General features: G+C 47.7%; 1 protein-coding gene and 1 long non-coding RNA gene across 2 annotated transcripts; one reads left to right on the top strand and one right to left on the bottom strand.

Moving 5' to 3' along the window:
* Positions 1-65: 65 nt before the first annotated feature.
* Positions 66-23,057, bottom strand: CAPN2 (calpain 2). Its single transcript, XM_042051450.1, has 21 exons — positions 22,806-23,057; positions 21,954-22,023; positions 15,846-15,964; positions 15,345-15,478; positions 14,287-14,455; positions 12,313-12,396; positions 10,816-10,901; positions 10,107-10,181; positions 9,723-9,883; positions 9,233-9,402; positions 8,656-8,667; positions 6,956-7,167; positions 6,155-6,191; positions 5,471-5,536; positions 4,912-4,969; positions 3,858-3,922; positions 2,671-2,739; positions 2,248-2,326; positions 1,516-1,632; positions 1,006-1,064; positions 66-396 (listed from the first exon to the last, which is right to left on the bottom strand). Exons 1-21 carry the CDS (start codon positions 23,040-23,042, stop codon positions 373-375), a joined length of 2,103 nt encoding a protein of 700 aa, XP_041907384.1. The 5' UTR covers positions 23,043-23,057; the 3' UTR covers positions 66-372.
* Positions 19,093-27,610, top strand: LOC121675759. Its single transcript, XR_006020211.1, has 3 exons — positions 19,093-19,103; positions 20,388-20,391; positions 27,470-27,610. It is a non-coding gene; the product is annotated as an uncharacterized LOC121675759 (long non-coding RNA).
* The last annotated feature ends 46 nt before the right edge of the window (positions 27,611-27,656 follow it).

Raw genomic sequence — 27,656 nt, 5'->3', positions numbered from 1 at the left:
AGGATGTTGTTCAAGCAGCACTTTCTTAAACCAGATTGTCAAGCTATAATGAGCTTTTCTACCTGAAGTCTTTAATAAACATCTTTAATACAAAGATATTAGCAAAGCAGTATTTTCAGAACTTGCACTGAGGATTCATACTAAAATAAAGCCTTTGTCCAGAGGCTATATGACAGTAGGCACAGAGTGCCAGACATAAACATGAGGTTGCAGATTCTTCTGTTGAAGTAGAATGCTTTTCTTCTTGCAGTTGCTTGCAAAATCTGCTATGTGTAAGTTAAGGCACATTCATGTTAGGATATTACTTTTATGTAGCTTGATTATCTTCACCTGATCATGCTCTTGTTGAGGTCTCAAGCTGATGCCAGTGGCTCAAATGACAGTAAAACACAGCCACTGTAACAACAGAGAGAGGAAAACGAGGTTAAATTTAGTAAAAAGACCTGTAGCAAGCATGCATATTCCCATTTCTAGCATAAAGTCAGCCTGTTGTTACAGAAGTAATTTTAGGATCTTTCCCGAGTGATTTAAATTTATATCTCATTTAAATCAGAGTTTTGGGATTCTTAGGTGCAGAAATAAGTTATGTTCAGGTAATAAGCAAGTCAAACATCTGTAGGAGGGTGCTTTTCTCCAAACTTAGCCCTTTCTGCAGGGCACACATGGGGCACAAAGCAGCAGACATGAGCAAGACCATGAGTCTTGCCTACACAACTGCACCTACATTTTGCTCTGTTGACAGAAAAAGCAGGGAAGAAGCCAAAATTACTGCCAGTAAAGGGATAAAGGGCTTCTGGTGTAAGTAACCTTGTTGTGATGCAGGTACATTTTTAAAAGGTAGCCTTTCTTAGGGCTGCTTATAAATACACAAGGTAGATAAATCCAGCACAAATGTGAATTCTTATAACCAGCCATCCTCAGTTAGAATGGAGCAGGACAGACTGCATTCCCCCCCACTTTCCCCCAAAAGATGGAAACAAAGGTTTTAAAGCTAAATGAACTTACATTAACAAGGTTCAATTCTATTGTCCCACTTTTCTCAGTATCCAGTTTTCTAAACATTTCTGTGGTGGGAGAGAGATGACAGACAAGAGTGAATATAGGAACTAATTTGAAAGTCTTCCCTTTCCTTGTGCTTCAGGATCAATAAGGAATTTATTTAGTCCCAGAATCTGAAACTTGACAATGACCTACACTCCAAATCAGAAAGGGCCACTCTAAAGTCATTGTGCAGGAGCAAGACTGAACCTTTTTAATTATTGTCTAGTATTTTTTATTCAACACAGAGTTGTTTGCAGGGAAGACTGGCTGTGGTTCAGCAGCCTGGCCTAAAAGACTGATTCCTAGATCTAGGACAAGCATGCAGGTGCTTGTCCTGGGGTGCCAGATTAGTTATCTCAGATTTTAATTTGTCTTAATACCTTACCCTGGGCTTCTGGACAGTTCTGCCTGGACAGTTACCCTGCTGCACTCACAAGGCAGCAGAGCCTGTCTGGTTGCTAAGCATGTACTCACTGAACAGGGTTTCGAGCCGAATCAAACACCGCACGAAGTTATCAAAGTCAATGACGAGGTCCTCATCAGCAAAACGAGCCACGATGACCTGGTGTAGCTGGCAGTTCAGTTTGAACCCTGAAAATGCAATCCAAGGATTTAAAACACTATTTCCAAAGAGCAAACATTAGTACAAAACGAAATGCCTCATCTTCCATGGTGGCAGGAGGGGAAGGCTCCAGAGTGCCCACAATTCAGTAAGTTAATTTGGGATTGTTTGGCTCTGGGATAGCCCCTCACTGTCCTAACTCAGATTTGCCCTTCCGTGGTTCCAGCAGCAAATTGGCTCAACATTCCTGAGAACATCAACCCTTGGTGAAGCCAGTTCTATTCCTGTGGTCACAGTTATCCCAGTTACTGGTTCATGCCAAACTCTCTGTACCCAGAGGCACTCACTGGAAGACAACATTATGCTGCTAAGAGACCAGATTGGTGCAGTTACTTGTGCTTCTCCAAAAGCTGGTCACTCAAGAAAATAACTGCAAACCTGGCACTCCTTTGAGATGCTCTTAGTGTGTGTGCCTGCATGGCAGGACAAGAGCCCAGGCTGAGCATCCGGATCAAACAGAGGCCTCCAAGTCTGGGAACACAGCATTTTTCAGCTTACCAGTGATAGACAGCAGACTAGTGAGCATCTCTGAACCCTGCCTGAAACTGATGTAACCCTATAAAGAGACAGATTGGTATAAATACCTGCTGTTTCCAGTGCCCTCCTCATCTCATACGAGTTCATGGTACCCGATCGATCCACATCAATTTCCCTGTAAATTTTCTGCAAAACACAAAACCCAAAGCGAAACCTTGACAATCATTTTCAGAGCGTGGTTTGGCTTCTGGCAGAAGTGAAACATTTTGAAATGCAGCCTGCATGTTACTTAAAGCACTTTGCAACATTGGTCTGAAAGACTTGCTACTTACATCCACTGCTTCTAGAAGCAGCTTTTAAAAGTAAGGGTTTTTTTAATGCAGCAGCCAGAGCAGATAAAGACAAAACCTGGGGGGCTGAGGCCACACAGTCCCTGCTCTGGGGAAGGTGACTGTGCACATTGTATGGTACAAATCAGTCTGCAGCCACTTGTACGTGGGGATTGTTCTCCCAAAGAGGTTGTGCCTTACCTGGTACTTCTGAATCTTTGTCCAGAGGGTGTGGAACTCCTTCAGCCCCAGTTTGCCACTCCCATCATTCTTCTCTGAGTTAAGGAAATTTCCTCAGAGGGAAGAGAAAGGGGTTTCCTCTCCCTATGCTGGGTTTACTTGCATGGGCAGTTGTGACTTAAAAAAAATTGCAAACAGAAAAGGGATTCGAGTCCTCTCTGAAGGACTCGTCCTCTCTCCAGGACTCATCCTGCTGAATACACCATTGGTGTCCAAGGTTTCTTTCTACATCATTAAGATCATTAATTTAAACCATGACCAGTTCGAAAGCTCTTTCTGCACCCCCACTGCAGGTCTCTGTCTTTTCACTACAAGTATAAACCAGCCAGGATGATGCCATTTTGTCCTGTGCTGTGGGTTCAACACCTGCAGTTACTGGAGCACAAGTCCCAGGTCTGGATTATAAACAGGAAAAGCCACAGCCAAGCCTGCTATTTGGAGAATTTCAGCTCTTGAGCAAACAGCTCTAACAAAAGAACCTGGTCACGGCCTTGCTCCCAAAACCTGCCAAGGAGTCCCTATGGACTCCTGTATTTTACACCAAATTATGGAAGAGTATCATCTTGTGTTGGTAATTTTCCCTTTTTCCAACTCTGCAATTCAACTCCCACTGCACAGAGAAGCTGAACACAACTATTCTTAGACCTGATCCTTCATCCTACGCTTTTTCCCGTATTCTTAGGAATAAAAGCTCCTAAAATCCTGCATACTCTCTGCTTCCTGTACAGCATGTCAAAACAAAACACTGCATTTGCTTCCCTCATTTTCCATTTCCTAACTTCCCATGGCTTTGTGATGCTCTTGCCAACTCCAGCCAGATAACAGAGAGGTGAAACAACCCTAAGCCAAGGCCATCCTCACCTCACCTTTTCCCAGCACAAACATCACTTTGTCCCCAGCTAAACCAGACCACCCAACAGCTGGCAAGGCTTCCAGGCAGACTGTCTTGTTTGACAGTGGATTTTTCCCATTGCCTGGAATAATGCATGTGTCATGGTGAACAATAATAGCAAGGGACTGGCTTTTTCAGGGGAATCAGGGTAAGACCAGCTTCTCCACCTCAGGATGGATCCATCAGGGAGCAAAGGCAGCTCGTCTGCTTCAGCCCAGGAAGGGGAATATCATCTAGGAAGAGCCTTAAAGGATACATCCAACAGGTCAACCATTATTTTGCATGTCTCAATACTAAAGCCATCAGATTTAATATCTTGGCCTGTAAAGAAAGAGCGAAAGACAGGATTATCACTGCATGCTGTACCACAGCACCTTCCTAAATAGCTCATGAGCTCTCTGAACCAGTGTATCCACCCCAGCCTTTATGTGCTTCCATCGGTGGCTTCCTTTGAGCTGACAAAGAAGGTTTGGGTGCAAGTGAGCTGGGATGTATCCCCAGGCAAGCAGCCTGGTTAATCTGGTTTGGAGGTGTGCTACAGCAGCAAGAGACAGAGAGAAAAGCTTTCCTGCCCTTACTGTCTGCCTGCAAAGTGGGCTTCTGTGGACAGCGTGCACTTGCAGCTTATGGAGGTTGGCAGGAGGTGCCTTCATGCAAGGGCTGAACATGAAGCCAAGTTTGGTAGCCAGCAACACCCCCTTGCTGATAACTGGCTGCTGCACACACACACCACAGTCCTGACCATCTGCATAGGATTTCACTTTGGAAATTAAAGAGACACTTATTTCTCCAAGCACTTGTTTCTTGAGCACTGTTTAATGGGAAGGAAAATAAAGCAGAGCCAAGCTAGGAATCTCTTCCCAGAACAAGAAGCTCAGAGTTTCAAAGTTTCTCCTCCTCCTTAGGGACACCCCAGACCATTGGCTGGGCTACTGCCTGAACCACTCCTGTGTGGTTCAATACTTAAACAGCAGCAATACCTCTCCTGATTATTATCAAGGATTATTCAAATCCATCCATCTTCCTGGCAGCAAATTCCCAGTGGCAGATGCTGGGATAAAAACCACCCATCTGTACCCTGCCAAAGCACACATCTTGTGAAACACCTTCTGGGCTGGCACAGCCCCAGCGTCTCTGCAGGCCCTTGAAGCAGCAGAGGGAGCACACGGCTGTGGCCATATGGAGAACAGGTCCGGGGCAGAGCCCAGGCTCTGACCCTGCCCAGGTCAGTGGTGCCCTCTGTGCTCCCATGGTGATGCTGGAAACCTGCTGGTGGCCATCTGAAGCTGCTGTTGGAGGAAGGTACTTACGTCTAGCCAGGATTTTATTCAAGATGCTGCGCAGTTCGAAGGCGGAGATCTCTGCGTCCTGTGGAAAAGAGGAAAACAAATTTTCCACTGTGACCTGCAGACACCATCTGCAGCCTCTGATTCCTTTGGGGAAGTTGGCCAATTTCAAAGATCCCTTCGAATTCAGTTCCCTTGAATGGAAGCAAGTGGGACGCTCTCCCCACCTCCCGTTCCCAGGAGCACCACCAATTCCCAGAGATCAGCATATCCAGCTGCAAGGTGTGCCCGAGGCAAGAGCAGCCTGGGGAGAAGGCACAGCCCAGCCATGTGCTCTGCCCAAGGACAGAATCCAGGCCCTGCAGAGATAAATGTCGAGCCCACAGCTCAAAAGGAGCAGAGATTGTGCACCAGGAGCACTCACAAATCCGTTGTGGAAGCAGATGGGCAACTGCACAGATTATGGGATACACAATTGTGCTCACACTTGAGAGCTGGCTCAGCACAAGGACTAAACTCTGTCCTGGGGGAGGCATCTCTCTTACCCACTCATCCAGTAAGACACTACCAGAAAAACACTCACATTTCCTGCTAGCTGCCCAAAAAGCTTTTTAAAACTGGGTTCGATGTCATCTTCACTGATCTCAGTCTAAAAGACAGAAGCAGAGAAGGTCAAAAGGAGGAAAGTTTCTGCCTGAGAAAGATTTAATGCATTTCCTTGCTCCTAGTAAAAAATTTAAATGGCAAGGTTGTAGGTACAAAGTGATTTTTACTATGATTTTATTCAGTTTTATTTTCAGGGGCACCTCAGACTGCTGGACCCCCACCACACATGGGGTAGCTGCATTTGTAGGCAAAGCATCCCCAGCTCCAGCAAGACTGAATATATGGTGAGCCACTAGTTCCTCCTGGAAACAGCATCACGTGCAGAAACACCCCTACTGCTGAAAGCTGCACTCCTGGATTCCTGGAGAGCAAAGGGAATTTCCTGCAACTCCAGTTAACACTTCAAAATGTACCTGAGTGTACCTCTGCCTAGGAAGTGCAAGCTCTGGATAAAGGACATCACTTGTTTCCATTATATTCCTGATGGTATTTCCACCTGCTTGACATCCAGCTACGGATACTGAAAGATCTTTTCCCAAAGTGGGACAACATTTCTTGATAATTCCTACAGAAAACATCACCCTGCCTAGGGAACAAGCACTCCAACCCCCCCTTACTTACAACAAAATTATATCCATTTAAAACATTTAATTTGATATACCTCATCATAATTGCCTTCAATTTCATCATCTATCACCCTAGAAAGAGAAAGAAATCAATATTAAAATCAAAACAAGTCACTTTCCTGATGCTTTTCCTTCAAGCTTCAGTTCAAGAGAGATTCTTTAAAATGTGGGAATGACAATGCGCATTCAAAAGTTACTGGATTAAGACACTGCATATCACAGGGAAAGCAGAATTTTGCCAGCTATGGCAACAAGAGTTTGAAGAGACAGCACAAACTGTGCAATGTCCTGCAGAGCCACAGAGAGGATTTTGGGGCTCACATAACTCTTTGGGGTCACTGCCTGCTTAGCACAGGACCAGGTTCTTGGGTGCAAATCAAACTTTGTCTAATCATGTCTTCTTTTTTTTTTTTCTCTCTTTAAAACAGCAAAAAAGAGCCCTAAAGTAATTCTGATGTGTTTCATGCTGTCCCCCAGGTGCTGAGGGAGCACCAGACCTACAGGTGGTGCCCAAGCAGTCTTAAGGGCCCATCAAAACCTGAATGTGTCCTCACACAACAAACATCCCGGGTTTCTCACTGCTGCAGGAATATGCAGCAGAATATTACAGGAGAGAGGAAGGTTTTTGCTTGCTTTGAATCAGGGGAACCCAATACAAAAGACCCCACACTCCTTCCTGAGGCTTTAGCCCAGCTGCTCTTCAAGATGCAACGTGTCTAAGTCTTTTAATTTTAATTCAATAGTAACAGGGATAACAAAACCAAAATAAATAACAATAACAATAATCTCCCTCATGAGCCCACACTGCTGTTACATGGTCACCAAAAGCTACCTACGTGGAGTTTGCATTTTTTTCAGAGAAGACTCTGAGGCAGAAGTCCCCGTTCTTGTTGGGTTCGAAGGTGGAGGGCACGATGATGTATTCTCCTGCAGGGAGCTTGAACCGGTTCAGCACCTCCCGGAGGTTGATGAAGGTGTTGGATTTTTCCCGGGCTTTGTTGGTCAGGAAGAAGTTTTTGCTCAGATGAATATTTGTCTGTCCAGAAAACTTAGGAAAAGCAAAGAAAGGTTAAAAAAAAACCCCTGAAGTCTGCATGTGTTCACATTTACACATTACAAATACCACAGATGTACGGGGAAAAGAAAATGAAAGAAACAAGACGTCAGTTTGACAGAACTGAAAAAGAAGAGAAAGGGGGTGGAACTCCTGAGATGTGGCTGCAAATGTATTTTGCAGATCATTGCAACAAATCATTCATGTTTTGCTTTGCAGATGGATGATGAGTGTCTGAAGACATTGGGCAAATTCTTCCCTGAAAGAAGAAATTTTCTTTAAATTGAGATGGCACATGAGCCATGTTCCTCTGGTGCCAGAGCTGGTGCCACCTGCAGCCCAGCTCTGCCTCTGAGGTCAGGCTGCCTTAGAGCAGAGCCTGCTCATGGAGGGCTCCAAGAATAAAACAGAAAAAAATAATAAAATAAAATCAAATTTGGAGTGTAACATCTAGTGGAAGGTGTCCCTGCCCATGGCAGGGGGTTGGAACTGGATGATGTTTAAGGCCCCTTCCAACCCAAACCATTCCATGATTCTGTGATCTTCCAGAATGAACTCTTTTTGCAGGGTCTTACAGGTGGGCTGTTTCACCTCCAGAAGCCAACTTCAGGAATGTGCATCTTTCAGAAACCTCCTCCTTCCTGTCCTCACAGATTTTTAAGAATGAAGAAAGAATTTTTAAAACCTGTCAGACCTGCTGCAAAGTGGGAGATAAAATTCCACCTTTTGGGGGAAAGAAGAGTCATGGGGACTGTAGACAGAGTAATTTTTCTTATGGAAATTAGATATTTGGACCACTAGGGTGAGTGACAGAGCACTGCTAAGGCATTTAAAAGCTACATAAGAAATTTAATTAACCAGTAGCACCCTTTCCTTTCCTGATGAAACCATACTTTACACAGAAGCCACTGGTTTGGGCACAGCCTAAGGAGCCTTGGGGTGCCCTGGCTGCTTCACACAGACCCCCACAGGGACCAAACCCAGTAATGGGGTTACCCAGGGGTTTTGCTCAGCTTCAGTCCTTCCTCTGAGGAGCAACAGCTCAGAGGCATCGCTGCACTGCCACCCCTCTGTGACCCCCAGGGAGTACTGTTAGCTGCCTGCAGGCAGAAACAGAGAGACACCAAAAGGGGTGGTGCTTAGGGAAATGAATAGAAACACCTCCTTGGAATATTATTCAAGTGTCAAACACGAACTCTGTGCAAACCTGGGGAAAGCAGCCGTGCTCTGGGGGAGCAAGTGTGGGGCTGGGCTGGGACAAGAGCCATGGAAGAGCTGCTTTGGGGAGTTTCTGCAGCACTGAACACTCCTATCCCAATCCAAGACACTCTGAAAATGCAAGGCGGGCTCAAGGCCCCTTCCAGAATGAACAGCCTCTAACTTCAAGCTGTCCTGCAGTGAAGTGGGATCCTCTGAACCTCTTCTTCCCACCAGCCACGGAGCCCCAACTCTGCACCTCGACCACCAACTCATGTCACATACCTCTGGGGGCACCTGCAAGGAGAAAAGGAGAGAGTCATTTGCTTGTTGAAGGGCATTTCCAGGGCTACTTCTTTTCACCACTAGTTAGCAAGGACATCCACATTCTTGGAAAAAAAAAAAAAAGAAAGAAAGACTTGGCTTGCAGGAAGGTGAGTGTTAAGCCCACATCACCCAGGGCTGAGTGCTGGCTCAGCTCCCAGCTCCATCCCAGAGGCAGGTGAGGCTCACGTGGGGCAGTGTGGGCACAGCCACAGCCTGGCTGGTTGTGGCTTCCTGTTGAAACTCCTCCCTGCATCCCACCATGACTTTTATTGAAGGCTCAATTTTTCTACTATTTCTTCCACCTCCTCTTTCACACTCCTGCCCCTCTGACCTCTCCACCACCAGGAGAGAAGGCAGGGGCTGAGCAAGACCATAATGCAGCTTTTTGTTTCTTTACAGCTTCCTTGCTGCAGCTGCCATCCGACTTGACCTGTCTGAGTTCTGATGGAAAGCCCAGCATGAGAACTGCACTACCCCATTTACAGGGGGAATGATTTTCCCTTCTCCTCCCACACCCCTGTACAGCCTTCCTTGCCTCATAAATGGCAAAGCCAATGGTGTGCATGTCCTCCCCCATCTTGCGCTGCTTCCGACGGTGCTTCTGGATCAGCCCGATGAGGAAAGTGCAGCCCCCCTCAGGATCATCGGGGTCCTCGTCCTCTTCCTCCAGCTTGATTAAATACTGTGGATTCGTCCAGAAAGTGTCTGGGAAGTGGATTTATGCAAACTGCTCAGAGGCTTCTTTGACAGCAACCATGATGATACAGAAACACGTCAGCTAGGACAGACGTGGCTCTGACTGCCAAAATCAACAGTGAGAAAGGAAAACCAAGGCACTGCCCTGCCCACCCCCACCCCAGCCCTTACAACCACAACTGACCCTCATCAGGGAGCCACGTTTCCCAGACACCTGTACTTTTTGGAGATTAGGCCTAGATATCCCATAAGCCATCCCAAACCATCTCCTGGAAGCTCCCAGAGAAAGTACAAGTGGACAAGTAAAAAGTTTCTCCAGTTTTTCTTACTTGGGTAGTTCCTGCAGCCCCCTGCAGTGGCTCCTCGCCTCCAGTTTCCATCCAGCTTCAGCAGGCTCCACTTTTTGTACCTGTCACTTGCCAGGGTGTCTGGAGTCAGGTTGCAGATCTCCAGGCGGGAGTAATGCCTCAGGAAGTCGTTGAACGCCATCCTGTGGGAGGCAATGCCACTGGCAACGTCTCCTCCGGAGGGACAGGTTTTCCACACCACCACCTTGTCCATCCTCCCTCCCTGTCACTGGGATTTAGCACTAGGATTTGGGGTGAATTTGCACACTCATCTTGGAGGGCAAAGTGGGAGAGGTCACTTTGTAAGAAAAAAGCAGAGCAGGTGACATTCCCTTCTGCCGGAAAAGGGAACTCAGTGACACTTACCAAAATTCCCCATCTTCGTGTCTCCTGGTCAGCCGCTCCCGCACCTCAGGGTCAACACCACTCCAGTTTGGGCAGCTAGAAGAGAACCCCACATCAACTACAGCATATGGGAAAGGTGAAACCCTAATGCAGCTGGTCTGGCACAAGACCTAACTTTTAGCAGCTCCAGAATTCTCAAACCACTGCAGAATTAAAAATAGATGGACCTGGCATATAAGATACCTCACTTCTCAAATATCCAAGGTAAGGATGAGAAGCAGAGTGTTATTTTCAGAAAGTGCTAATGCCTGGACTGAGACAGAGCTCTGTATCAGAAAAAGGAAGAGTCAGGATAAAAACTGCCCAGCCACAGAAGTGAGTAAACTCCAGCTTTCATGGCTAGCAACAGAAATGGGATTTTTAAAGCCCTTTAGAAAGTGAGTTTTCAGAAGCTCACCACTGAATCCAGGCTGTTAAATAAGCAGAAACTACAGGGAGCTTTCTAGGATTCACCAGCCAAATCACTGCATCTTACACAGAGGCAGGGATTTGCATAGAAGGTACCACATACTGTGATGGCAACGAGGGAGATGATGGTGATGGGATGCTTCTCTCTGAAACAGTTCCATGTGAACATCACCCCCAGACACGACTTACAGAGGAATTTCAGGTAGGGAACACACAGACAAGATCAGAAACACTGCTGGCAACGTGTAAGCCATTGACTCACTTGTCATTCCATTTCCCAGTCCACTCCACTTCCCCCCAGGGATTTCGGATTCTGATCAGCTTCTGCACTGTTCCTCGGAAGTTCACCTGATGGGATCAGAAGCTTATGGAGAGCTACCCAGAGACTCAGCACCACACTCCCTCCCTCATCTTCTACAGTAATCAAAAACATGACAGAGCAAGTATCTCGGTGCTAGGTGTGACAATGTGCACACATCTGGTCCAAAAGACGGAAGTCCAGCTGCTTCTGAGTGAGCTTCACGCAGCCAGGCTTGTCCAGAGAAGTTTCACAGCATGCACAAACCAAAGCTCATAAAAACCAAAATGGCAGATTTGTGCTGCTAAAAAATCACCTCTGATAGGACTGCAAGCAAAGGGAATGTAAAACTGCTACAGGACAGCCAAAAAGCATCACTTAGGTATAAACTGCCTCTTCACATTCAAATGCCTTTTTACCCCCCTGCTTATACATAAGATGAGCCTGTTACAACAGACAGGACACTCAGACTGGCCTCAGGACCCCTCTGACCACACCAACGCCCCCAGTGCAGCAGCCTCAGACCCTCCTCTTGTCCTCTGCTGGTCTCTGCACACACACAGAGGCCAACGCAAGCACAGGCCAAGCTGAGAGCTTCAGTGGGAACACACCCACTATTTCTGGGAAACACAGCACTTGAGGCAGCAGCTGGTGCACCTCTGGAGCCTGAAGCCAAGAAAATTGAGGAGCAGCAGCACAGAGTCCAGAGATGACACCCAGATGAACCATCCTCACAAAGTCTGCACAGATCTCCAAAGGAACAGCCTAAGCCATGCCTACTTGTCAATTAAGGTGAACAAACTCCCTCTTCCCTGCTTTTGCTGTGAGAGGAAGACCAAATGCACACCCACAAACCAGCACAGCGTGTCAGCCGCTCCCTACACCTCATCCTGAACTTTCAAAAATTATTTCAGAGACAATTATCAGTGAACTAACCGAAAATGCACTGCACACATGGAAGGATGCCACGACCTGCTTCCCTTGTTTTGTCTTGCCTTCACCAGTTACCCGCTCTTGGGCAGGCTCCTTCTATTTGAATACCATGCCCTGCTGCAAGGTGCAGTTCAGCAGGCACTTCAGGGACAATAATATTTGTTTTCCTTGCTTGGGACACATCTTGCTGTGTGTTTAAGGTAAAGTGTGGGCTGCTGAACAGAACTGCAATGAAGGGCCTGGTCACCAGCAGAGGGTAGCGTGCCCTCTGCACAGAGCTGTCCACCACCCCGCTCAGTGGGAAATAGCCAAGCTTGTGGAATAACAGGGGGTTTTTGGTCAAATACCCAAGAAGGCAAATCTGTGTTTATTCAAAACATACCAACTCATTATGCATTCCTTCAGAAAGAAGAGACTCAAAACCCAATTAAGCAAAATAGGTGACACGCAAGAATTGGCAGTGCTGAAGATGGGTTTGTGGTTGCCACACACAGGACCTGCTGCACCCTAAAGGGGTGGCACACGTACCTCCTCTGCCCCGGTGACCGAATACGCGTGTCCCTTCACCAGCTTCTGGGAGGTGACTGCCTCTGTTTCTGCTGCACTGGTGATCTGGAGGAGCAAAGAACATCAGTGATTGCAGCTTCCCATGGGCAAGGGATCCCAAAGAACAAAGTTTCCCCCTCCAACAGAGCTTTCATCTCACTGGGAGATGGCAGGAGTGGTTTAGCTGTTGCACAAAAGTGTGACAGAGCAGGGAGAGGGGACGGCAGCACATGTGGTGGTGCTGGAGGCCCAGGGACCCTGTTTGTGGCATGGGGTACAAACCAGAAGCCCAGTACTGAAGCAAAGCTCCCTCCTGGCTCCAAAACACTTGGTGTGGTGCAGCCACTCTTGTGCATCTCAGAAGGGGATTCACACAATAAACTCCGTATTCTCAAGGGACCAGGAGAAAAACAGGGAGTGACTGGCCTAAGGCTACACTGGGATCACACCCAGATACAGCAAGTTTCAGGGTCAAAAACCCACTTCAGCTCCACAGCAGGGTGGGAGGTTCCCCTCCCTCTCCCCAGCACTGCCACCCTAGGACCTGCCTCACAGGGCAGCAAGGGAACAGGCTGGACTTTGGATGCCATTGGTACCTGAAGGCACATCCCCCTCTCAGTTTCTCAGAGCCACTGCTTGGGCAGTCTGGCCTTTAAACACCACAGAGAAAAGTCACTTCTAGCCAGACAGTGAATGTTTAACCATCTACGAAACATATGGCTGTCATTGTCTTCCCACCCCTTCTGAAGTGTGTGATCTCTAAACAAGCATATTTGAAACTGAAACAGAGAGGACTGGATCGAGCAGGCAGGATTCCTGCTGTCAATTCATGGCCTATTACTGCCCCACAGCACACTCTCCATGTAATGCTTAATCTCTGTGTCCATATTTCTCTTACAAAAGAGAAGGAAAGATTTCACAAGAATTTTTTTTCAGAGGATACGCTCAGCAACAGTTAATTTACACTACAGACCAACAACATAATGTATTTACTCTCCACCCCCACCCACCCCAGGGATTTGTATCAGTCTGGGGCAAAAATCCACATGTCAGATTCTTATCTAAATGAAAATGAGTAAAACGGGCCTCAAAAATACCATGAAGTCAAATACTGACATGAAGCAAGCACTTTTCCTGCTGCAAAGCTTCCCTCTCCTGGGACCCTAATTTAACTTGAAAAATGGGAGGAAATATTTACATTTATATTATGAATGGAGTTTCTGTAAACAATTTACCTTTCCTTTAGACACAACTAAGATGCAATCTCATTTGGGAGGAGGGTGATTACCACAATAACAATACTTAAGACTCATTTTCAGTAAGGCTAAAAGCAATGCTGAATCCTTGAAAGCAGGGCCAAAGCTCCTCTTTTCTTTCCCAGGTCCAACTTCTGACAAAACCTTCCCATAAAACCTTTTAAAGGTCTGGCAACAGTCCGAGCCTCTCTGCTTCAAGAACAGAACCCAGGTTTTTTGGGAACATTTTAGGTACAACTTGTGCGACAAAAAGGCTGCAGCAAGGCTGGATGTTGTGACCTCTGAGCACATGACTGCAGGAGCCATTAGCAGCAGCTTTCTGTCCAAACCCACTCATCCTGTGCCATCCTGCTGCCAAGCTAAGGCTTTTTTTGGGACACAAATGTGCATCAGGACCCCCAATGAGTTCCCTGCGTGATTCATTACCACGAACCTACAAAACAGCAAAAGGTCTCAAGGAAGAAGCACAAGGGAGGGAATGAGCTTTTTACACGAACTAATGAAGTTTAGTTTCAACCTAACCCCCACGAAGAGCACTACTGGGTCACAATTGTGGGTCAAATTCTCCAGGCACAAGGTAGAGCAGAGAACCACAGGCAGAGGGGACTGGCACCCTGTGTGCAGCTCCTACAGGTGCAGCACAGGTCCACCCCCAGCCTGTGTGCACAGCAAGAGCCCAGCAATGAACCTGCTAACTCACATCAATGGAGCAGCCAAGGAGAGAGCCCTTCTGGAGTGCCTTCTGAATGATTTTGAAGAGGTTGGGGGGTGGCTTCTGCAGCTCAAACCATTCTGCAATGCCACCGGTGAAGTCCTCGAAGCCTTCGGTGGTGGCACCACCAGAGAGGGACTCATACGATCCGTTCAGCCTGCATAAAATGGGGGACAGACACAACCATCAGGCTCCCTGTTCTCCTCTCACACACACACAACCATCAGGCTCCCTGTTCTCTTCTCACACACACACAACCATTCAGGCTCCCTGTTCTCTTCTCACACACACACACAACCATTCAGGCTGCCTGTTCTCCTCTTGCCTTCAGGAGAGGCACTCAGTGTGCCAGCTGTCACAGCATTTCTGCTTTCAGGAGCATTACAGCAGCTACAAACATATCCCTCCATTCAAGCCTTGCTTCTTAGACCTGTGTACTTGGAAAGCTCAGCATAAAATATTATACGATCATGGATACAGCTTGCAGGTTCAGTCATATCAATGACAGGAATCATGAACACTATCTGAAGAAAAAACAATATAAAAAAAAATTAAGACCAAACAATATGCCTCTCTAGTTCCAGAGTCTTTAAATCCCTTTAACAATTATGGGTCTGATTTTCAGCGGATCTACATTTCTTGAGTAAATTCAAAATAGTAAAGTTAGAGGACAGAATTCCTCTCTGGCCAACCCAAACGTGGAGATTCAGATATGAGCACTGAACACAGACCTTTGCACACTGAAGCACTGCAGCTGCCAAGCCCTCAGAGGTGCACAGAGCACATGAAATGGAGTTTCCCAGGCCCTGGTGACAGGAGGCTCCAGGAACAGCCTCGCCACAAGATGCAAGAGCTACTTTAATGCTTTTGGCTCCTTGTCTTAGGCATCTGTCAACAAAGCTATACCAAAGGAGCCATTGTGGGATGCCCCAGAAGCTGCAAAGGCTAATAGGTACACCAACCCTTTAAATGCACAGCATCCACACAGCTGGGGATGCTATGGGGAAGCAGGGATGTGAGTGGGGTGGCAGCCTGGCCCAACTCACTTGGCATAGGCCTTCTCCAGCAGCGCGCTCCAGAACTCGCTGCCCTCCGCCGAGTGCACGAAGAGCAGCTCCCCGTTCTTGGTGGGCAGCCTGTCGTCCACCACCACGTCCACCCACTCCCCGTACTGCCAGAACTGAGGGAAAGAGAGCACAGACATCCATCATCACCCAGTGCTGGGCACTCCCATCACCAGGAGGTTTATCTTTGAATGTTGATTTCCCAGGGGAAAAGCAATCCCTCCCAGCCAGCTTCACCCACCCTGTTTAGGGATGCACATAGTCAGCTGGCTCTGCTCAGGGAGGAAGGACCACAGAGGCAGCCCCTGCTCCCAGCTCTTTGATCAATGGCCTTGTTCCTTCCACCATCCTTCTTAGATGTCTCCCTTTTTCTTTTTTTGTTTCCCACAAAGCCACGCCAGGAAACATCACATATGGATACCTAGCCAGCCACGCTGGCTCCTGCCCAAGAGCACTAAGGGGAAAAGGCTGTTTTCCACATACCTGGAAGTGGAAAATTCCTGCATATTTATCCTGGAAGCTCTGGTCTTTGGGAACAACACGGGCCAGAATTTCTTCATTCAGGGTGAGAGAAGCAATGGCAGCCAAGAGCCAACAGTCCCCTGTAAAAGGAAAAGGAAAACAAAACCCAAACCAGACAGCATTCACATGATTGTGCATTATAACCAACAGTCCCCTCTCATCACTTTATCTCTGAGACAGATGAAATACATAAACACAAATGCCCTCCAGGTGCAGGCAAGTGTTTCCTCAAGACCAAAGTCATAAAAGAAAAAAGAAAAGTAGGCTTTTTCTGACCTACCACCACAGTTATCACCCATTCTGGCACTATTTGAAGGAAAACTTAACATTCAGTTGAATGGCTAGATGTTAGGAAGCAGCATAGGGAAAAGGCAAAGAGCCTGTGGGCACACACAGGTACTTAGAGGTGCAATTTCTCCTCAAAGGGACAGTGTTTTCTCAGGCATAGGCTGCATTCCTTCCCTTCTCCATGTTTAATAAACATGTTGCCTTGTTATCCAGAGATCTGTCCTGCAGGCAAGCTCCCTTTAAGTCTCTTGCCAGCCTCCCTCCAAACAGGAGCTCCTTTCACCTTACACACCTCTGGAGGCCCTTGTTCGAGGCCTCTCTGTTTAGTCCCATGTCTTGTCTCCAGCACAGTCACCAGAGAGCCAGGAAAGGCCTGAAGGCAGGCACTGTTTCCCAGTCCCACACACCTCTTCATCCTGCCTGGGATGGAGCCAACCCACACCAGGCCTGCACACCGCAACCCCAGGGCACAGGCTGCCTGGACAGTGCTTTTCCACACCATCTCCTGCCATGCAGAGAGAGGAAGAGACCTCAGCTCTATAAACATTACACCTCTACTTTCTGTAATTATTTTCAGAGCCCAGTTTTACTTTACCAGAGCAGGGACCTTTCTGCTCAGCCACGAACCTCCCGCAGCCCATTAGCGAGGCGCTCAGAGATTTACAGACCCAGATGATCCTCTGACTGCCACAGCCCAACACAAAACTCTTTGTTACCACTGCCAGATCTGCTGTTCCCTTGCTTTGTGAACAGAGGGCACCTGGTATTACACACGAGACCCCACAAGAGTCCTGCAGGATTGAGTTCAATATGAGAACCTGGCCCAGCTGTCAGCAAGCCAGAAGCCAGCAAAGCAGCAGTCCATGCACAGCCACCTCTCTCCCATGGGAAAAGGCTCAAAAGCTTATGGGTGAGAAGCTGGGATCCAAACGGGAGAAAGTCTCAGGGTGAGTTAACTCTAAAGCAGCCCTGGAGGTCCACCCTCAGGCCCAAATCCATGACTGCTCAGACAGCACCAGCAGGAACATGGGCAACCTGCAGCTCCCTCCAGGCTGCCCTTGCTTTGCACAGCTGACCCCCAGCAGCAGCTCCATGAAATACATCTGTCCCACACATCTTTTCACATCTCAGGAAAGGTGGAAGAGGTGAAATTGCAGAATAATTTTAAAACCTGAGGTGCTTTTACAGCTTCACAACCTGGAGGGGGAGAACTAAACATAAAACTTTCCCTTCAGCCCTTCCTCTGGCTGCTTGTACTGTAATGGAAAAATCAGCTTCTCAGAGAAGTTTTAAAGCAGGAAAGTCACTTTGCTATTCTCCTGTGGCAGACATGAAGCAGTGATGAACTTCCCCTCCCTATTCTGTGGCAGCACATCCATCTCACCCTGTAAAGTAGTGACTCCTCTCACAGCCTCCTTCAAGGAGCTGAGACCCTCTTCCCTGGGAGCTGCATCCAGAGGTACCACCATGCACTGCAAAGGTGCTTGCTGGGAAAGAGAGGGCCAGGAGGAAAGAGTCTGGCTCAGAGGGCAGCTGCCGTGCCATTCCTCCCAAGAAATATTAGCATTTCTATTCCACACTCAGGGCAGGTGCTGGGCAGAGAGCAGCACAGGAAGAACAAATGAATAACTCAACACGGCCACAGCAGCTCAGGAAGCCTTGGCCAAGAAGCTGATCAGGCCTCCAGATTATGGGCACACAATTTAATGCTGTAGCATGTCTTTGAGTCATGTTTGCCCTGGAGATAAGAAGCATGGAAATTCAAGGAGAAACTCCCCCCAGAGGACCTCCACGCCCACAAGCAGAATTTAGAAAGAATTTCCTTTACTTTCTAGCTGTCCCATCAAGGCAGACTGAAATTGCAGCCTGTTGTAAAATCTCTCAGTTGAACTTTATACTGGTTTCTAACAAGAATTCAGACTCAAACACAAATCTTAACTCTGACAACTCTGGGCAGGGTCTTGAGGTTTAAAGGCAGCTGCAGCAAATATGGAAGACATCCTTTGGTTTCCACACTTAAAAGTGCTCAACAGCCAGGATATCACCTCTACCTTTGTGAACAGCCATCACTAAAAATACACCTGATAATTCACACCCTGGGTGAGAACAGACTGTGTGATTATACCTGGAGTTTTAGCCTGCACTAAGAAAGCCTGAGCAGGGTCTTTACGAGATAGTCTGAACTTCCAGAAGCGGTACTTTTGCAAGGTTCTTGACAGTGATTTTCCTTTGATAGGGAAGGAAAGTCCAAAGGGAGGCTGACAGACAGGTTGCTTAGAATCTGAAAGGAGTGTTAGCAAGGCTACATTAACCACAAATAATTTTTGTAAAGGAACGGTAGGTAGAACAAGGTTATCAGAAAAGGGAATATTATCAGGCTGTGAGTTGATCTATAACACATATTAACAAGAGATGCTATCTTTTGTCCTGTCATGCTTACATTTTGCTGCTTTCAATGTTTTACTTCTTATTTCCATACACCTATCTCTGCATTTACCTAATCTCCAGCTGTAACAAGAATGTTAGAAAAAAAAAAAAAGTAATTGCAAGGCAAGCATAAATAGCCTTAAGGTCTTAAAATTAGCCATTCTGGAAAGAAAAGACAAACAAAACACACCCATCAAATGCCTGAAGGGCTGTAAGCAAAAGGCAGCTCCTCTGGTCACTGCACAGCTCATGTAAGAGTACGGGGTAAAAGAAGAATGTAGGTTCTGCCAACCACAGACTCATCATGATTTTAAAACAGTCTTAGATCAACAACTACTGAATGTATTTATATTAATACCATGGCACTCCAGGAAGTTTTCTGGTTACAAACACGAGGCTGTGGCAGCCCACTGACAGTAGAGCAGCTGTCAGCATGAGAACACCATGGGTCTGATTTTCTAAATTCAACCTATCCAATTAGTTATTATTTCACACATTTTTTATGTAAGGAGGAGACACCTGGGAGATCCTGCACTGTTTACACCCCAGTGTTGTGATACCATGGTGACATCCACTCCAAAAAAAAAGGTGGTTAAGGGTGAACCAGCCTTCTCTGGCTTTGGATCCTCCCCTCAGCTGTAATGAGTCACCACATCCCATGTGCTGCCATTTGGAGCCAAATACCATCACTGACTTTGCAGATCTGATGCTGCAAAACTAACTCCAAATACTTGCCTCTAAAAGTTTCTCCTAAGGAAAAAACCACAAAACAACAACAACAAACAAAAACAAAACAAAAAAACCTCACAAGGCCAGAATAAAGGATAATCCAAATCCCAAAGGGGCAGAATTTTGGAGAACCTAATGAACTGTCAAGGGAACAACCTTTTCTGCACTGATGATCAGATATGCTTTATAAGCATCACAGTTTCTTATAGTTCAGGTCAAAAGCAATGAAACAAATTTATGCACCTGGCCAAAGACTCCTGAACTAAAAGAAACTCTGCTCATTAGCTGAGCTGTTTGGTTACACATTCCCTGCCAAGAAGCTGCCATGCAGACACGATGGGTCCACGTGCTCTGGATGCCTCATCTGTCCCTGCAGTACTCCCAGATGTTCTGGAGGGCTCAGCAACAGCAATGAAATTCCCCATGGGCACAGGTCTGTTGCTTTTTGATCAAGCCTTTTGGGGGATAAATAAGACTACAAAAGCTTCCTACAGAAAAAAAGCAGCATAATAAAAGTACAGGTTTCCAAAAGCACCTGACATCTTCCAGTGCAATCTTCTCTGTAACATCCTAAAATGTGATGGGACATGAACATTCAAAGTAAATACAAAGTTCAAGTAAATGGAAGCTTAAGCAAATTTATCAATACAAATGCTAGCATCAGATAAGGCAGTGGCAAAAAGGAAAAAAAAAAAAAAGAATGCATCTGCCAGCCCCGTTATGTGAAAGAGCAGAGATTCCATACAGGGTCTTAGGAACTCAATGGCTAAACAGAGGTAAGATCAAAAGCATCTAATTTTTAATCAACTGTCACACAATACCAAAATCCAGATTCATGAGAAGACAGCCAGGAGAGTCACTGCAGTACTTAGTAACGGTGAAAAAGGTGATACAAACAAGAACACTGACAACCTCTGATCCAAACAGAGTCAGGAGGTACAACAATACCAGCTGTGAGTCACTTCATATCCTCTGGTGACACCATACAACTCCATGACAACATCTGACTGGTCCAAAGACCACTAGGGCAGCAAGTGCTTTTATCAATTTAAAACAGAGTTTGGTACTAGCAACAGCAATTTCACAACTTGAAAATGAAATTTCAAATCTTTCATTCCCATGCTCTTGCTGCCACAGCATCTGGACAGAAAAGCTGGAAGCCTGCAGAAGGCAGAAAGCAACTAAGTGACTCCAGAAACCAGCATCTCTACAGAAATGCCAGATGTTGAAATGGCATTACAGTAAACTTTAATTTCAATTTGAACAACTTCTTACAGTAAAGTTTCACAATAAAAAGAGATAACAGATGTCTGGCATGTGTGTTTAAGCACCGGGACATGCTTCATGCCAAAACAGTCATGGTGGGAGACATGATATTGGGCAGAAAGAGCACAGGAAGGAAGCTGGTGACATGGGAACAACCCAAGGCACAACAGAGCCTAACTCACACCACTGATGATATTGGGGCATGAGAAGAACCAAGTTCATAATCTAAGCATTTTTACTGTCAGGTATTTTTACACAAATGGCTGACAAATCTGGTTGTCAAAGCACTAACCTAAAAAACTTCTGAATGAAAACATAAGCACAAAATATAAGGTTCCCTGCTTGTTACATTTTTGGGTATGAACACACAAATAGCAGCAGTGGGACTAGAAACTAAGAAGTTGCAATGTGGTGAATATTTGATAGCAAACAAACAGAACTTGGTTCCTTTGCCAACACCATTGCTTCAGCACAGCACAGCTCGTATTAGTCGTGTTTCCTACATGAGAGCTTTCCCTCAACCACGCTATCTGTCTAATCTAAAACCCTCTCACTACAGCTATGGAATAAACAGGAGCCTGCTGCTTCCACTTCACTTTATTTCTTCTCCTCAGATCTCTGCAGACATCTTCCACCTAAAACCCCCTTCTGTCAGGCAAGGCAGGAGAGAGGCTCCCAGGTTGGGACAGCTGTGCACTCACAGCCAGGCTAAGCCATTTGTTCCCCACTGTCCCCTGGCACTTCCCTGCAGGTCCCAGAGCTCCCCCGGGAGCCCCACCAAGGGGCTGCCATTGCACAAACTGAGCAGAAGCCATGGCAAAAGCAGAGGGCTCACAGGCTGGCCCATCCCTCCTGAAACACCCCAGTTTTGTCTTCCTTGAGAGCTGGCGACCAGCAGGAAGTCCCCCACACAACTTCTTTTCTCTCTACAGCATCTTCCCAAGTTTCAGGAGGTTCTTCCTGCTCAGCAGCACTCTCTCCCTCTGGGGAAAGAGAAGTCCTGCTATGCACACAACTGCTCTTCCAAGCAGACTGTTAAAGGCAGAAATGAGTCAGGCTGCTCTCAGGCACATGGATGTGAACGTGAAAGGAACTGGCCGTGATCAGAACAGCCATCAGGAAACCACTGTGTGTCACCCCTGCGTGGTGCACACAGAAAGGCTGTGCTCAGTGGCCCAGCTCACACAGTCCCCACCTTTGCATAATGCCAAGGCAAGGTGAGGAAGGTCTGATTTGATGTGAACAGAGGTGGTAGGATGCAAAAGGAAGTATTTAGAGAGTGAGTTACAGCCATGTATAAACCATGGTGTCCTGGGGTAGCACCCGCATGGAAAACTCAGCTTTCTGCCCCCACCTTACCTAAGGCCCCTTGGCAGATGTCTGTGCGGGTGGCTCCGCCGGCTATGAACTGGGGGTTGGAACACAGCTCCTGGGAACAAAACAAGCCTTTCATTACACGTAGCTGCAGCCAAGGCAAGGAACAAGGCCCCACTTGCAGCAAATTAACCAAACCATTGACCACAGCAGATGGACACCGCAGAGATGGAGCAGGGCAGGAACGGGTGCGGGCACCAGACACACCAAGCACAGTGAGAACAGGAGCTGGTGACCAAAGCTCGTGTGCAGCCATCTCACCTCACAGGACGTGTCAAGAGGTGCACTGCATTTTCACACACGTGCACACACCGCTCTGCCATTACCTCCCCACCACTGACTACGCCAAGGTCTTCTAGAAGCGCCTGGAGGCACCCCGGAGTCCACCTGACCCCACGGCTCCCATGGCTGGCAGGGCTGCTTCGGGAATAAACTGCTCGGCAGTAGACTCACGGCTCTGCTGAGGGAAAGAGTTATCGGAAGAGACAGCCCCAAGCGCTACCCAAAGAGATTTATCCACACGGAGCGCTCTGGATGGAAAGGAAAACGGCTTTTCTGCTTTGTTTGTTTTCCAGGCAGAGCACGTCGCGCTGCCAACCTGTCCCCGGAGCAAAGGGGAGCCTCCGGCGCTCTGAGCATCCGCGGCTGCACGGAGCGGGCGCACCGCGATTCTGCAGCCGGGGAGGGCTCGCACCGCGCTCGGCAGCCGCGCCCCGACCCGCCGCCCCCGCGCGATTCCATCCACCCAAATTTACGGCGTGGGGGAAGGCGAACGGCCGGGTGGCACGGCGGAACGATGCCACCGGGGATCCCCGCCCCCCTCCCCCGCCGCCCTACCGTGGGTCTGCGCCAGACGACGCCCTGCGTCTTGTGCGAGCGCGGCCCCAGCTCCCGGTAGCCCAGGGCGGCGGGGCCGGCGGGGAAGGAGGGGTCCTGGAAGAGCCGCCCCTCCTGCAGGCACTCCTGGCGCAGCGCCCCGAAGTGCTGCCCCAGGTAGGGCAGAGCGCGGTCGTGCCGCCCCGCGCCCAACGCCGCCGCCCGCTCCTTCGCCAGCGCCGCCGCCATCCCCGCCATCGCCGCCACCGCCCCGCCCCGGCACAGAACATCCCGGCCCGGCACATCCCGGCCCCGCCTGTCATCCCTCCCCTCCACCGGGTGCCACGCCACTGCTCAGCCCCGCCGCTTGGCGCGACTCGCGCTGTCCCGGCAGTCGCGCGTGGAGAGACTTCCCCTCCCGCTCTCTCCAGCTCGTTGTCCCGTGGAGAGGCCTCACTGGGCGCCTCATCAGCTTCACACCTGCGCCATCCCTGGCTCCCGTATTGCCACATGTACGCATCAGTTTAAAAAAAAGTTGGTATTTCCCGTGTGAAAACCAGAACTATCCATATCAATTCTCTAAGTTTAGACAAAAAAAAAAAAAGACAAAGAGGAAAACCTAATATGGCTCAAATCTCACTATGGTACATCTGTACCCCGTGTTGTCACCTTGTTACATCTTCGAACATCGCAGGTAACAGATCGCTTACAGCTTGATTTGCTGGTGGTAACCACAGCACGTGTTTTGTCACTGCTGGCATGGACCCATCTGCGCCCTCCGCACAGCCCAAACCACAAACAATGAGTTACGAGTTCCCCCCGAGTTTCCCCGAAACACGCACACATGGTGTGGGGGAAGACAGCGTCTCTGTTTTGGCAGTGAGTTGCTGCCAAGAATGGCTGAAATGCTGCTGCTGGCACCCGTGTAGAACAGCAACCCTCCAAGAGAGAATTCAAACCATTTGTTTCATATTTTAGGTTTGACTCAGGACGTGCTGGTGCCAGGCAGTGTTCCCTGGGCAGCTCACAGACGCTGTGAGCCTTTCGTGCTGCACCCACTGCCCACAGTGGCTGCCCAGCTGCCTTGGAAGGACAGGAACCTCTTTTTGCACGTTGTTTTCCAAGCCCTGGATGCATGAAACAGTGGTTTGGAGCCATCATATCCAGCTAAAATGAACATTATTGTTTGACAAATGCTTAAAGAATCATAAATTAATGGTGGTACCGTTTGCTGAGATGTGGTGGGAAGTTTTCCTTCACTGCTGGTACATGGTGCTCCAAACCGTTGTATAGCACTGTCCATTTGGTCGGTAGTTTTGCCCTTCCATCATTTATGATTCCTCTTCCTAAGTTCAGCGCAGATCCTTGCTTGCACAGTTCATGAGAAGCCATTACCATTAAACAGGAAAAAAAGCTAAGCATTGCCCACTCAATTCCTAGTGTAGCAGAGGAGGCCCCCAAAATCTTTTTGAAGTTAGATATGAATGGTCTGAGCAGCACCAGTCTGTCTGTGTAGATCATGACAGTGCAAGGAAACAGCCCTGATACCACCTGGTTGTCCAAACCTGGCAAGGCACGGTCTAACTTTGCTGTGCTTTGAAGATGCCCCCTGTTCTCTGTGGGTCAGAAGGGCTCTCTTTATGAAGGGAATGATGGTATTTTTAGCAGCACGTGGGAAATCAATCACACGTGGAGAGCTGGAAGCAGATCCAGTAATGTTATGTGCCGCAAGCTGTGTGCACTCAACTGAGGGTGTGCCTTTGGCCAAGGTCTCCAGCATGGCTGTGCTGAAGCTCGAGCAGGACACAGAGTGGCACTGGAGGATGGTTTTGCTCAACTGTTTAGATTTGCTAAGCACTGCTGAGTTATCTCACAGGCAAGGCCATCTCCTGGACCAGGAGACAACAGCATCTCACCACCGGGGAGTTTAACTCCCAGTGGGTTGTGTTGCATCCTAACATGACGGATCCGGGAGCTGTAGAGCTGCTCAAAAAGTGTTTCTTTGGCTCCACACAGTGGTTCGAATCTGTACAGCTGCCACAGGTCAGACTTCTCTGGTTTTACAAGAGTCGGGGTAAAAGGAAACCAGAGTCAGCTCAAAGCAATGGTTTTCACTGGCCCACAAAACCAGTTTTGGTTTGTGAACTCCTCTACTCTAGCTATGTACCAGCAGATGCGAAGTTTAAGCTGGGCTGAAAATCTGTCCTATAATTACTTTGCTTTTCTTAGCCCTCTCCCCTGTGCCTCATAGATGATACTCACAGACCACTCTGGGGTCTGCTGGCAGCCGACAGCCTCTGCTGGACAACGACCAAGAACAAGTGTGTGCAAGAATCTTATGTGGCTGCTCTGCTCTGCTCAGTCAGAGCTACCAGAGTTTTCTTAGAGTCTCCATGGTGCAATGAGGGTTGAGACTGAGCCAAACAGAAAAGGAGAGGAACAGAAGGGAGCAAAGCCAGAAAGAAATTGAACCAGCAAGGATTCAATTAAGCAGTGGGGGAGGTACCTGTGGCAAGGCAGGGTAGAGGTATACTTGTCACCCAGGCTTGTTAGACTGGTCCCAAACTTACAGGGACCATACTGTCCCATGTGGTTTAATGACAGACAAGGATATATTGGTGTAATACAGAATTTATCTTATTATATGGGAAGTTGGCTGTCCCAGCAGCCATCTGAACAGCCTGCCCACAAAGTCCTCTGCAGCCAGGTAAGTCAACAAGTCAACTGCTTCCACTTCCAGCCCAGCAGCAGATGTGGATGGGAGTCCACAGTAAGAGGGAAAGAAGTTATTTTCAGCACTACCTGAGCCAGTTCCTTCATTTTCTATGTATTTACACAATATGCCCATTTTCTTTAAAGAAAGAGGTGATTTCCATTTGACTGTGAGACCAGTGTAATGCTCTTAGGTAAAAGCAGCAGTCCCATGAATAGTTGCCCACTTGTGTCTCCCTAAAACCAGTAAACTTCAGAAGGAAAAAGAAATCTTCTTCTTCATCTCCCTGCACATCTGCAGCTCTTCAAAGACGTCACCAACTCTCACATTTTGCAAGTGAGTGGTTTCAGCTGTTGCTGCAGCAGCTCATTCTGGTTCCTGATGAGGAGCATCCAGCTGCCATTCGCAGCATGGAGTTTCTGGCAGGATGGGCTTGTCATTCCCTATGCCCACACTCAGCAACTGTGAGTAACTCGGAGCTGTTCGGCCTTGCACCATCCCTCCTCCCCCTTGCTCCTCTGCCCTTTCACTATGCATAGATACTGAGAACAAATGGCCAACAGCTCAGGAAGGGAGGAATGGGTCTATGCACCTGCTGGGCTCCTGTTCTTCCTCCCAGGAACTGCCCTGTCCTCACTAGGATGAGGGTGGTTTCCCAGAGGAAGAGGCTTGCAGTAGCAGTAGTGATGTTTCATGAGGAAGGGAATTGCTTTGCTGTCTGAGGCTGGGATCTGGAGAGGTACTGAGCTTTCCCCAACATCACAAGGTGAGGTGTCAGAAAGACCTGGGTCATCCTGCAAAACCCAGCTATCCTTCCCAGCTTCCTTCCCATAGTGCTGAACTATCATTCTGGATCAGCCCAACTTGTGTTGTGGAGCTTCACACCTGGGGTGCAGACATTGCCTCTGCAGGATATCATCTTCCTTCTCCTCAGGCACCAACAGTTTTATGGCTTTTATAAAATAAACAAGCAGAATCAGAGCTAATTTCAGATGTGTTTCCCTATGGGGAACCTGCCAGGCTGCAGCCTGTAGCAACCCTTCCCTCCCCAAACACTTGGAAAAAATATTGCAACCTCTAAAACAATAATTCTGGAGACAAACATTTAGGAACTTTCACAGCTCCCAATAGTCTTCCTATTGATAGTCACTCCATTTTCACAGCAGTAGGGTGGGTAGGAGCCCATACATCTAGAATAGGAGAAGGCAAGCTCTCAGAATCAAACAGATCTGTTTTCATGCTGCAGGGTCTACAGTACAGCAAAGCAGATGTAATCCTCATTAGCCAAGTGCTGCAGTACAGGAGAGCCCTCTCATTTCTCTCTAATGTACTATATCAGAAATGTATCTGGAACTGATGGGTAATTGGCAGTTATTTTCTGCTAAAGATTTCCCCATATACAGAACAGTCCTGACTGCATGGAATTTTCAGTCTCTTCTTTGAAACCCAGGTGATGCATTTTCCTGGTTTAATTGGTTCTTCCCTATTCCCCTCATACTCTCGCTGTCATCAAGAAGAGGGGAGAGGGAAAGGAGAGCAGCAAAAGCCAGGCAAAAATATGCAAATCCCAGAGCAACAAAAGCCAAAATAATTGTTATAACTGTTAACCCTAGGGGTTAATGCCACTTCAGCAGCAGTTTTTGAGTCATGGGGAACCAGAAAACTTTTCCTCCTGTAATACAACTGTCAGCTGTTGCTGTAGTCAACTATACAGTCATCATCATCTCCTCTTCTTTATATCCTCTAGATGGTGCTTGTGTATTACTTGCTACACAAATCATGCTGCTGCTAATCAAGGAAAATGGATTTGAAGTGCTGTGCTACGGATCACTAAAATCAAATAGCTGTGGTGGACACACTGGGTGGTTACCTGGTCCAAGCCTCCCCCAGAGAAAAGGGGAGCCTCCCTCCTCAGCCTCTTTCCAAATGTGAAAACTGAAATTTATTATTAAAATCTGATTGTATTTCATAGAATCATAGAATGGTTTGTGTTGGAAGGGACCCTAAATACCATGTTGTTCCAATCCCCCTACCATGGGCATGGACACCTTTCACTAGAACAGGTTCCCCAAAGGCCCATCCAACCTGGCCTTGAACACTTCCAGGGATGGGACATCCATATCCTCTCTGGGAAACCTGTACCAGAGCTCACTGGTCTT

This window comes from Corvus kubaryi, unplaced genomic scaffold (genome assembly GCF_017639235.1).
Source record: "Corvus kubaryi isolate FWS band 111438036 unplaced genomic scaffold, C.kubaryi_AGA036_p1.0 76, whole genome shotgun sequence".
In the NCBI taxonomy this organism is placed as follows: Eukaryota; Metazoa; Chordata; class Aves; order Passeriformes; family Corvidae; genus Corvus; species Corvus kubaryi.
This window is presented reverse-complemented; position numbering and strand designations above follow the sequence as displayed.

Excerpts from the sequence above, each read along its gene's own strand:
- CAPN2 (XM_042051450.1), bottom strand. The coding sequence starts at position 23,042 with ATGGCGGGGATGGCGGCGGCGCTGGCGAAGGAGCGGGCGGCGGCGTTG. Across the intron at positions 9,403-9,722 it reads GGGCTGCAGGAACTACCCAA|ACACTTTCTGGACGAATCCA; the intron begins GTAAGAAAAACT and ends TCCACTTCCCAG. Across the intron at positions 2,740-3,857 it reads TAATGGTTGACCTGTTGGAT|AATGATGGGAGTGGCAAACT; the intron begins GTATCCTTTAAG and ends AACTCAGAGAAG.